This window comes from Saccostrea cucullata, unplaced genomic scaffold (assembly GCF_032062105.1).
Source record: "Saccostrea cucullata isolate Sc308-1 unplaced genomic scaffold, CSIRO_AGI_Scuc_v1 ctg6708, whole genome shotgun sequence".
Lineage (NCBI taxonomy): Eukaryota > Metazoa > Mollusca > Bivalvia > Ostreida > Ostreidae > Saccostrea > Saccostrea cuccullata.
In genome coordinates this window covers 16,961-30,214 of record NW_026928528.1, presented here as the reverse complement: position 1 = coordinate 30,214, position 13,254 = coordinate 16,961, and the positions used below count along the sequence as shown (strand labels likewise).

General features: G+C 33.1%; 1 protein-coding gene across 1 annotated transcript; it reads right to left on the bottom strand.

Moving 5' to 3' along the window:
• Positions 1-506: 506 nt before the first annotated feature.
• On the bottom strand, positions 507-12,118 carry LOC134277860 (uncharacterized; the record flags this gene model as incomplete). The annotated part of the gene is made up of 11 exons (XM_062760156.1): positions 12,047-12,118; positions 11,746-11,818; positions 10,478-10,539; positions 9,558-9,642; positions 9,110-9,178; positions 8,541-8,758; positions 8,150-8,465; positions 6,473-6,663; positions 1,738-2,026; positions 1,269-1,425; positions 507-603 (listed from the first exon to the last, which is right to left on the bottom strand). Coding segments are annotated over exons 2-11 (1,503 nt in total), but the record flags the coding sequence as incomplete, so codon positions are not given.
• Positions 12,119-13,254: the final 1,136 nt, after the last annotated feature.

The following is a 13,254-nucleotide window of genomic DNA, read 5'->3' as shown; positions in this document are numbered from 1 at the left end:
TAACGACCATTGTTTTACAGATGAATACTATAGTTAATGAATTCTTTAATAACTATAGTTCATGGTTTGTAAACTGTTGTTTACATTCGTTAAACTTAGATTATAAACTGTGAAACTATATTTAGCTCATTTTTGTGAATTTGGCGCGCCCTACATGTTTCTTCTTTAACTTGTCTACCTATGTACCAAGTCCTATTAAAAATGGACCAAAACTGAAGGCATTTTAAATGCCTTGTTTGTCTACTTTTAGTAACCATGGCAATGACATTTGTTAAATTGAAGGTCTGGTGCTTAGAATTATGCATCATAGTATAATCTTCTTGTGTATCAAGGCTTATTAATGGAAATCAAACCAAATATGTAGAAGAAGTAATTTAAAAAAAATGTTCTAAAAATGCAGAAGGACAGACAGCTAGACACATAGACAAACACAAAATCAAGGGTAAAGAAGTTTACGCACTATATGGGGGCATAGAATATTTTAATTTATACAGTGTAATACTTACATTTTGCAATTTAAATTTAATTACAGCAACTGTTACAATGAAAATAGAAGCAGCAGCTGACAAGACTACAGGAATAATAATTCCTACCTCAGGCTCACTGTAAAAAAAAAACTGAGATTCAATTGTCATGCAATAAAAAATTCTAATTGTAGACATATGAATCAAAAAGATATATATTATTAATTAAAATGAATAAAACACCTTTTGAATTAGAATCTGTTAAATATAACTCAAATTATTGCTACATGTATAAAACAAGTAAAACAAGTTCGGTTTTTCACACTTAATAATGACAACCTTTATTTCTTGTATGCACCATGTATAATTGCTTCAGAGATAAGTAAATATAAAAACAGTCTTTCTTTTTTTAAATATTCATTGATGTTAAGGTGTAACATCCCTCTGATAAGAGATATCACTTTCTGAGAAAAGTATAATTATTCCAAGCGATTCAATGAATTGTCTTGTCAGAGTTAAATAATGAGGACCATTTTGGTTTTTGAGAAGAAGTTGAAAATGTCAAAAGTTTACATACGGACAAACAGAAGGATGACGAACATCGGGTGATCAGAAAAGCTCACTTGAGCTTTCAGCTCAGGTGAGCTAAAAATTGGTGAAATGGAGCAGAGGAATATTTCACCTTATTAAATAGGACAACTGTCAGCATCATTAGAGGTTGAATTGGGTGCCATGATATATTGTACATCATCAGTTTCAGAGAGGGCCAATATGGATTTAGAAAATCTATTGATTGTGACTTACTTATTGCCTTCAGACTTCCCAGAGGTTTTATTGGGTGAGCCTGCTGTTGTCTCATCTCCATGTTCAAGACTGCTCCTTTTGTCACAAGTTCCTTTAGCACTGGTACCTGTGGTTTGTTCAGTTGTCGTAGCTCTTTTATCTTTGAAACAATTTGCCACTATACAACATAATAAAAGAAAAAAAAACCATTATAAATAATTACAAACTGTTCTTCCTGAAATTGTTTACATGTATCTCATTATTCATTTCATTATGACAGATATATTTTCATTGGTTGGTGTGCTCAACAGTCTTATTATTATATCATTTAAAGTGTTTATTCAAAAATGTGCAGGCTGGGTGAACAAGTTCATTGATATACACATCATTTATAAAAGTTTCAGCCAAATACATTTGCATTTAAGCTGGGATAGATCAGTTTTCTGGCTTGCTGCCAAATCACATACTATTTTCAGGAAAATCATCTTACCTTCCCTTGAATTTGAAAGTAGGTAGTAGTCGCTGCAGGTCTCACATTCATTGTGTCTGACATTTAACACATAACAACCATTATCGTTATTCCATTCTGGACAGCCTTTTCCATTTATCGGTCTGTCTGGAGCACATCCAACTCCCAGGTCTGATCCAGGGACGACAGGCAAACAAAGTTGGAGATCATTTCCGCATTGCAAGTTGACGATGTGAGAATTGCATGTTTCGTTTCGTTTCAAGAAATAAAGCTTTGAAATCGGCTCTTTAGGTGGATCACAGTTGGGTTCCTATCAAATAAAACAAAACAATTTTGAGATTGACTGCTTATTTATGTCGTTTGCCATTTCAAAGCTCAACCCCCTTGCATAGACCCATGAATTGAAAGAGCTTGAATATTTATTGAAATTGACTTTGACAATAACATTAAATATAAAAAATTAACTAGTGCTAATTGTAACGGGGACCGTTACAGATGTTCCCCAAACGCTCCCCAACTCCCTTTTGGTGCCATATTCCCTGTAATCTCTATTAAATAAGAAATACTTTATGGAATTTAGACTTAATCAAGGTCTTCCCAGAAAAATACAAAATATATCTAAAAATAGGCATTGCACGCGTGTTCATGTGCGTAACGACCATATTATCTTGTCTACACTATCTAAAATTTTAATATACTTAATATCAAAGCATTTAATCCAAAAGTATTAAAAAATACACTAATTCGAGTGTATTTTTAATTTTACTCATTTCACGTGCACGCACGTGCATAATGACTACTTCTTTTAGGAGTCCCTTATATTTATCTATGTTCTAAATGCCATCCTGTTTGGTTGAAAAACAAGGGAGTTATAGCCATTTAAAGTTTCAGCCAATCAGATTGCAGCACACATGCATGCGCGTGATTTCATAAATTTTTATTTTTATCGTATTGAAGGATATCTAAATGAATGACTATATTTTAAAATTCCAAACATTTCATCAAAAATCAAAGGAGATATAGCCATATAAAGTTTCAGCCAATCAGATTGCAGCACACGTGCATGCGCGTGATTTCATGAATTTTTTTCTATATCATATTTTAGGATATCCTAATGCATGACTATGTTTTAAATTTCAAAGCATTTCGTCAAAAAACAAAGGATATATAGCCAATTAAAGTTTCAGCCAATCAGATTGCAGCACGCGCGCATGCGCATGCTTTCACGAAAGCTTTTATATATCATGCTGTAGATCTTTATAATGTACGACTATGTTCAAAATTTCAAAAGATTATGACAAGAAACAAGAAAGATATTAAGACTTTAGTTTCAGCCAATCAGAGCAAAGCGCACGTGCATGCGCGTGAGATCTTGCCATTTTGACCATGCCATCTTGTCTATACTACTAATGTATCCTTACATTATGAGTTTCAAAAAAATTCATCAAAAAAAAGAAAAGTTACAGCAATATCCATTATATTGGTCATTTCACGTGTTGCACGTGCGCGCTCTTGCAAGCACGTGCGCGCAAAATGACCTTCGTTCGGCAAATCTACATAACATGTCTACTGACCCAAAAAACATTTTACCTTAGTCGGATGTGTAGTTTACAAGATCACCCGTGGACAAAATTTTCCCAGGAATAAGAAAAATAATAATAACTAGATGAGATCTCGTTGCGAGCAACGAGTGGGTCTTCCGTTCGATTCTTGATGAAATGAGATGAGATTTTGATTGAGATTTTCATTCTTAAGTAATGATCTTCCATATTCTGTAAAATGACATTGAACAAAAAAGCCTTCTAAAATCGACTTTTGGCCCCTCACGGCCCCTAACATTAGGGATCAGTCCTTTTATCTTCATACCATTTAAAAGCTCTCAGGATTTTGAACACTTTTCGTTCAACAACTATTCAGAGATTCTTTTTCGTTTTCGAGTTATTCGGAAAAGAAATATTTAGGGGCCAACCCTTCAACTCCCTAATGGGGACGTTTAGCGAAAAATGAAAGGTTGCATATTGTTCAGAACATCATTTTGAACATCTTTTGTTCAATATTACTTATCAAAATATTTCTCACTTTTGAGATACAAAGCGTCAAAGATTTTGTCTTCTGGCCCCTTGTGGCCCCTAATTATGTAATATACGACTTTAAAATCATAATATACTGTTGTAGATTGTTGAGATAAACATTTTTACTTCAGTAATGTATTACAAATTATTGACTGTTAAAGAGTTATCGAAAAAAGACTTTTAGCCCCTCTTGGCCCCTAATTTGTGTGTCCAGCCACTTTTTCTGGATTTCATCTTAAAGCTCTTAGGATTTTGAGCACTTTTTGTTCAACAACTATTCAGAGATTCTTTTTCGTTTTCGAGTTATTCGCAAAAGAAATATTTAGGGGCCAACCCTTCAACTCCCTAATGGGGACGTTTAGCGAAAAATGAAAGGTTGCATATTGTTCAGAACATCATTTTGAACATCTTTTGTTCAATATCACTTATCAAAATATTTCTCACTTTTGAGATACAAAGCGTCAAAGATTTTGCTTTCTGGCCCCTTGTGGCCCCTAATTATGTAATGTACGACTTTAAAATCATTATATACTGTTGTAGATTGTTGAGATAAACATTTTTACTTCAGTAATGTATTACAAATTATTGACTGTTAAAGAGTTATTGAAAAAAGACTTTTAGCCCCTCTTGGCCCCTAATTTGTGTGTCCAGCCCCTTTTTCTGGATTTCATCTTAAAGCTCTTAGGATTTTGAGCACTTTTTGTTCAACAACTATTCAGAGATCCTTTTTCGTTTTCGAGTTATTCGCAAAAGAAATATTTAGGGGCCAACCCTTCAACTCCCTAATGGGGACGTTTAGCGAAAAATGAAAGGTTGCATATTGTTCAGAACATCATTTTGAACATCTTTTGTTCAATATTACTTATCAAAATATTTCTCACTTTTGAGATACAAAGCGTCAAAGATTTTGCCTTTTGGCCCCCTGTGGCCCCTAATTATGTAATGTACGACTTTAAAATCATTATATACTGTTGTAGATTGTTGAGATAAACATTTTTACTTCAGTAATGTATTACAAATTATTGACTGTTAAAGAGTTATCGAAAAAAGACTTTTAGCCCCTCTTGGCCCCTAATTTGTGTGTCCAGCCCCTTTTTCTGGATTTCGTCTTAAAGCTCTTAGGATTTTGAGCACTTTTTGTTCAACAACTATTCAGAGATTCTTTTTCGTTTTCGAGTTATACGCAAAAGAAATATTTAGGGGCCAACCCTTCAACTCCCTAATGGGGACGTTTAGCGAAAAATGAAAGGTTGCATATTGTTCAGAACATCATTTTGAACATCTTTTGTTCAATATTACTTATCAAAATATTTCTCACTTTTGAGATACAAAGCGTCAAAGATTTAGCCTTCTGGCCCCTTGTGGCCCCTAATTATGTAATATACAACACAAAAATCATAATATACTGTTGTAGATTGTTGAGATAAACATTTTTACTTCAGTAATGTATTACAAATTATTGACTGTTAAAGAGTTATCGAAAAAAGACTTTTAGCCCCTCTTGGCCCCTTATTTGTGTGTCCAGCCCCTTTTTCTGGATTTCATCTTAAAGCTCTTAGGATTTTGAGCACTTTTTGTTCAACAACTATTCAGAGATTCTTTTTCGTTTTCGAGTTATTCGCAAAAGAAATATTTAGGGGCCAACCCTTCAACTCCCTAATGGGGACGTTTAGCGAAAAATGAAAGGTTGCATATTGTTCAGAACATCATTTTGAACATCTTTTGTTCAATATTACTTATCAAAATATTTCTCACTCTTGAGATATAAAGCGTCAAAGATTTAGCCTTCTGGCCCCTTGTGGCCCCTAATTATGTACCATACGTCATAAAAATTATAATATATAGCTGTAGATTGTTGAGATAAACATTTTTGCTTCAGTATTATATTACAAAATATTAAGTGATAAAGAGTTATTGATTAAAGACTTTTGGCCCCTTTCTGCCCCTAATGTGATGAGTCAGCATTTTTTTCTTGATATCATTTGAAAGATCTCGTCATTCTGCACAAATGATGTTCAGTATGTTCTTACAAAATATTTATACTTTAAAAGATATGATGCAAAATGTCTCCAAAAATCACTCGTGATTCGTGTCCTAAATTTTGACCCCTACCGAGCTTCCATACTAGATACTTCCGGAAACTATCCAAACTCCCAGTAACATGGGGACATGTCGTCTATCATCACTGAAAATTTCAGCGCTCTAGCTCAAGCCGTTTTCGAGAAAATGAACGGACAAGGAGGTCCTCTGAATTTTGATAAAAGGGCGATAACTCTAGACCGGAAGTGATTTTCACAAAATCCTTCAGCCGGTATAAACTTCAGATTATCCTACAACATCTCTGAAAATTTGAAGCAAATCCATCCAACCATCTCTGAGAAATCTTCTGCACAAAATTTGTGCAGAAAAAAAGAATAATAATAATAATAAGAAAAGTGAAAAAGAAACATAAGAATAATAGAAGGGTCTTCCGCTGAAGACGGAAGACCCTAATAAGAAACAGAGTAAAAACATTTGTTCCCCAACTTCGTTTGGGGAACATAATTTACATAATGCATATATGGAACTTTACTAAAGTCATCAAATTATAGCTTGTTGATGCTGCTAACGGATGAACTTTGGGATGTGAATAAATTTATTGACAATCTATTTGATTTTTGGTACCATGTCTATTTAAATCCTACCTGATTTCCCTCAGATTTGCCAATCACTAATGAAGCAAAACATAGTAACAGGAGAACCTTGCCAATCTCTGATGAAACAATCCTTTTGAAGAACTGTTCGAGAATCATGATTGGTGACAAATCTTGCCGTGGATCACCATCTGCTCTTTTCCTCTCAATTTTTTCATCCTTGAACTTATTCTTGTTTGCTGCTTTAAAAGATAATAATTATTTAGCATATAAAAATCATATTATAATTTTAAGTTCAACCTACATTTCTTAATGTAAAAATACTAGTGTTGGCAAAGAGTACCCGGTTAACCGTCGAACGTAGCGAGTATCGGATAGTAAAAGTGCTATTCGGTTACTCGGATCAAATAAATTTACATAGTAAAGGCATAGAAAATGAATGTTTTATAATTCATAAATGTATGCTAACTTATTCATTTCCCTAATTTTAGGTACCGTTAGACTTTTTTGATCTAGTGCATGGTTGAAGTGAATTACCGGTAAATTGTTTTGATTAGTTTTCACAGTTTATATAATTGATAGCTTTGATTGCTTTAGGTATACATGTTTTGAAGGCCTGAGTTATAATTACCTCATTTGATAATTTAACAAGATGCCGCCGCAGACATAATTAGCTTGGAGTTGTAACAAAAGAGCAGCTGATTCAAAATCTATTAAATCACCTACGCTTAAATTATTCAGAAACCACCGATTTACTGGACACTCCACATATTAACAATTAATTATGGAATATGTAAATAATTATTCTCCTTGATTGCGACATATTTCGTGAGCTGAAAAAGAAAGTGTAAAATGGTGATTGACGATGACGCATTTATTTGTCTTTGTGTGTCAAATTCCCTATTAATTTTAAAATCGTAAGTCGTTGACGATATCGTATGTGTGTATTCATGGTATTGTAAATATACTGTCCCTATAGAGTATATTTGTGCATTACTACTACCGATAAGTATAGAATAAGATAAATAATAGATATTGATACTTTTACCAAAAATCATGCGAGTAACCAGGTACTCGATCAGAAGATGAAGCGAGTAACCGGTTACTAAAAATCGTCCAATTTGCCAACACTAAAAAATGCTGCTTATAATTGTATTTAATTTGTTTCATTAGGCATCAACAAAAGAAAACAAAGACTGAGAATCCAAGAGAATGCAAAGAGATTGTTATCATTAACAACTCAGTACTTTGTAAGTGGTTGACTTTGCATATTTTAAATGCACTATTCATATTTGATAGTATATTTGAAAGGCGAATTATGTCATAATGTATATTGCGTTCACGAACTTTGGTCACTCTTCAAAATATTAAACATATCTTAATTTCATTTTTTTTAGTCTCATAACAAAACCTGAAAAAGACATATTGTGACCTATATGTACTCAAAAGACTATAATCGTTAGTCACAGTAAAACTTGGTTATAAAAAAGTCACTGTGACTTGAAATTACTTCGCTATATTCATAATTCATTACATCCATATGAGGAATACTTTCAAATTTATGTAGTTGTGGATTCTATAACTTTGCTATATCAGTGAATTTGCAATATCTGTGTTCCTGATAAATGAGTATTACCGTATATGTAACTGAATAGAAAATAGCTTTTCAATGAGATAAGCTGTGTAAATAATGTAACAAATTAAAAGCAGATTCTTCATAAGACATACCTTTAAATGACTTTTTGGAAGTGTTCAGATTTTCTTCCTCCCTTTCCAAAACATTTGGCGAAGACATGGCAACCTCATCTGACGCTTTGGGCCCAATTTTGTCTGCCTTCAGATCTTCCTCTTTCTTTTCAAAAGAAGGTGAAGACATGGCAACCTCATCCAATTCTTTGGGCCCAATTTTGTCTGCATTCAGATCTTCCTCTTTCCTCTCAAAAGAAGTTGAAGACATGGCAACCTCATCCGACGCTTTGGACCCAATTTTGTCTGCATTAAGATCTTCCTTTTTCTTCTTAAAAGTAGGTGAAGACATGGCAACCTCATCCAATTCTTTGGACCCAATTTTGTCTGCATTCAGATCTTTGTTCTCAAAAGAGGTTGAAGACATGGCAACCTCATCCCACGCTTTAGGCCCAATTTTTTCTGCATTCAGATCTTCCTCTTTCTTCTCAAAAGACCGTGATGATATGACATCCCTATTAAATGCTCTATCCCTTTCTTTTTCTGTTGTCATTTCATCTTGTTCTTTTTCTAAAGGAGGTGAAGATGTGGCATCTTTATTCAATGCTCCAATTTCTTTTTTGTCTTTATTCAAATCTTTCTCTTTCTTTCCTGTAGAAGAAAGTGAAGTATAAATTCCAGCATAAAACTTGGATCACCTACACCTTTTCAGTAACTAGTCAACTCTATGTGGGGCCAAGATTCAAGCAGAGCTCACCTGGAACCGACTTACGACTTTTAAATTGTATCACTATGCATTTTACAGTTTGATGAGAAGTTTACCAATTTCTGCAGCAGCATTTTCTGTCCATAAATTAGCAAATAAATGGACAAATTTAATTTTAACTCGTGTTTGTGACCCCCCCCCCCCTTTTATTGCAATTTTTAAAGAACTACAAAAACCACAAAAGCTGGTTTTTATATATTTTAATAAGAAGAAGAACTAAAATTTTGGTGACATACCCTCGGCCTGTAGTTGTGCTGTAGGAGTCGACCCCTCTCTCAGCTTCCCAAGATCAACAGAGGTAGCTTCTATAATTCCAAAATGAAACAATTAACTAAGAAATATTTTTTAATCACAATGCTCATTAGTTAAGGATGCATTCTTTGGCCTCAAAAGAAACATTATAATTTATTATTCATCTGTTAAAATAAGCATACAACTTTCTTGCTCAATATCCCCCACAACTTTAGTTTTCTATTCTCAATTGAATTTTATGTAATGTCGATAATCTTCCAATAGAAAATTGAAGGGAATACTAACTTCAACGTATCGCAGTGTTCAACTAACATTGTGTATGATTTGTTAAACATAAATGTATACTGCAGTCAAGTAATATATCAAGTATTTGCAATCCAGTACATGAAAGTATTGCTAACATCTAAATAAATCCTTTAAAAATTTACATACGATTCTTAGGACGCTTTTGGTCAATCTCCAAATCAAACACGAACAGAAATGGATTTTCATCCTTCTCATGGAAATTTTTCTCAACCTTAAAAAAAATCAAGATGATTTATGCTAATTTAATGACAAACAAAGAAGGATGTAAAGTTTGTACAATCATAATGCTGTCTGAATTTAATTCTATGTCAAACACCATCTCAAAATCTACAACATGTACAAGTGTAGGGAAAAAGAATTCAACTTTTTTTTTAAACAAGAGGCCCAACAACTATCACCTTTGTATTTTCACTGTTTCTTCACCTTATTTTTCCCCTTGTAATACCTACTGTAGCCCAGCCTAAACCTAGGGCAAAGATCTGAACAATTTAGAGTCTACACTATCCCAAGATGCCTCTACATAATGTTCATTTTATCTAGCCCAGTGGTTCTTGAAAAGATTTTTCCCATATATTTCAAAATAAAATTTGGATTTCTTATTGTTGCTCCACCCAACCCCCAGGGTTCATGATTTGAACAATTTAGAATCTACACTATATCAGGATGCTTCCACGTAAGTTTCAGCTCTTGTGGCCCAGTGGTTCTTGAGAAGAAGAATTTAAAAGTTTTTTCCCTATATATTTCTATGTAAAACTTTGATTCCCTATTGTGACCTTAACCTATCCCCTGGCATCATGATTTGATCAATTAAGAATCTACACTACCCCAGGATGTTGTCACATAAGTTTAAACTTTTCTGGCCAAAGGGTTCCTAAGAAGAATAGTTTCCTCTTTCAGGGAATCATAAATCATTCTGCTATTTTCCTTAGGTGGTCGACGTTAACAAAGAATGGACAGCAGAAAGGAAAAAAAATCTGCCTTTTGGTAAGACAGGAAAATTGAAATATATATATATATATATATATATATATAACCTTGCAACATACATAGTTACAAATGGTAGTGGTAGGCCCATATTTTTCATACTGTTTCTGAACTTCACAACCTTCTGAAATTATTAGCAAAAAATGTACACATGTACATGTGCAAAATCAACATGATATTGAAATTTATATATAAAAGACAACTTATTGCTATACCTTTAAAAAGTGTATCCTATGTAATTGTATACTAAAAAGAGTCTAAAATTTCCAATGTTTTATTGAGCGAGCATAAAAAAATCTATGTTGGACTGCAGAGTGAGATGTTGGACTTGTCGATGAGACGTTAGACTGCTTTAATGTCACAGAGTGGGCAAAGTCCGAGTTCTATATCTTATTGTAGTTTGACAGAACTGAAGTGTGGGAAAATGACATTTACATTATGCTTTGTCCAAATAAAAAGTAAAAGGTATAACAAAACATTTATTGACTGTGTTCTCTGGAAATGTGTTTCGTCGACCCTTGAACCAAACTATTTACATGTAACAGTTTGGTTCTTGGGTCTGTCAAAACATGTTGCCCTTGAACACAGTCAATAGATGTAGTTTATGTACTATACTCTTACATACCCTGTTTGCTCTTTAAAAAAGGATGATGTAAATGAATTGCAGGTAAAAATTACGAATAAAAACCTCTTAGATATAGAACCATTATTAAGATAATATATGAATATGCAAATTGAGAATCGTTTTCACTAGTGGTTTAATTGAAGCTCTCCTTCTCTCAAACTTAAAAGGTTCCCTTACACTTTGAGAGATTGAGAAACATCTGTACAATTCTGTAAAGTTTCCATGAAATTCTACCTTTTTACTTTCCCTTTACCTCATGTCTTTATTGTTGTGATTAAAACTTCAATTCCTTTTGAAACTAACATTAAAAGAAAGCACCTTGTAGGGGTGTATATCTATGGATTGTAAAAACTGGTGATATTTTTGAAGCACTGTTTCACTGGGTCCAAAAAAAAATTGTTTTGTTCCCCTCGCCTGACCGACTGGCTTAAAAAGGCCCAACTCAAAAACTTTTTTAACCTCCAGGAAGCAATCAATTCTGTTTATGTATTTTGGAAACTATATTTTATAAATTTAGAATTGAAATTGGAATTTTATGAGAAATATAATTTTTTTCACCTACCTACTGACCAAAATTTTTTATCCCCAGTCAGGAGAGGGCAAACAAAATTATTTTAAAGCTGGCCCCATCTTCTTTGTTTTGTGTGATAATTAAATTCTTTCATCTTGCTCATTACTGCATGAGCTCTTGTAAATTAAAATTACCTTTCTGTTTATCTACCATCGCTCTTGAAGAGAATTTTTTGTTACATCTCTGATCTTTGTTGGCATGACAAATCTGCAGTAAAAAGAAAAAAAAATCATTTTATGTACAAGTCAGATAATTGCTACTAGTCTAGAATTGCACTCTTTCATAACAACAGAAAATAATGTAGAAGACAATGTATTTTTCGAAATTGATATGTAGACAATGTACAAAAAATAATGACTCTACAAACTGCAATGAATTTTTAATAGCCAATGGATCTCGCTTTAATCAACATCTATAATTTTCATATAAACTTACCCATCATATAAAACTAATACGACCGATTCCATCTTTCTGTCCTAATCCTTCATGATTCCTTTGGATTTACTGCAACAACAACCAAAAAAGTATATATACAAAATACATACTTTAATTATCATGATTATGCTAATTAACATACAAGTGCAAATATTTAGAATTTAAACTGAGTTTCTGATCTCACTCTCATCAGTCATGAGTGGAGGCTAAAAACACTGTAATTTTCAAAATCATTTGAGTGTTTTATCAATGTTTATGTACACTAGCTATTGTTACATACAGTGCATTTAATATGCATTTGTATTATTAGTTACAGTCAGTAAGGGACCTAATATGGAGTCATACAGTGTGTGAAATGGAAATCTGTATTGGGCGAGGCGAAGCCAAATCTCAATACGTATTTCCATTTCTCTACCTTTATGGCTCCGTGAAACACTAACCAAGTCCAGTCCAAAGACTATTTCTACCTACGTAGCTATTAATAGCTACATAGGTATTTAAACCTACCCAAAGTAGATATTTTTAGCTATTTTTGGTATTATCTACATTTTGTGGCCAAATGACTGAACGGCACAACATGGTGAATACCATAATTTTTTATACAGTCACACTAACGATGAACATGATGAATAAGACAATATTTTGACCAAAAAATGATTATTTCCTGAATCGGAAATTTTACATTAGTTTCTATGCAAAATTGATAATATACGAAGTAATCATTTTTGGCCAAATTTTTGTCATATCCATCATCAGTGTGACTGTATCAGGAAAATCTGGCTCACCATGTTGTGCCGTTCCTGCGTTTGGCCACAAAATCCAAGTAAAGCAGAAAGTAGGTAAAAATAGCTACTTTGGGTAGCTTTAAATACCTAGTACGTAGCTATTAATAGCTATGTAGGTAGAAATAGTCTTTGGACTGGACCTGCTAACAGAGCAAATTCAATTTGAATTAAATTATGAATATTATATTATAAATTTACCTAAAAGTTGGCGAAAACATACATTTATATTGTTGCAACTTTTCTCAAAGAAATAACATACGACTTTTATTACACATCAAACACTAAATCGGGCCAGATACGCTTTGATTTCTTTTAGCTGAAATTAACAAAGTACAATGTATTATTCTCTTTCTCCTTTGTTTTACCATATTTTACTATATGATGTTTAATAAATAAAGAAATAAAGTTTTATTTCCTCCTCTC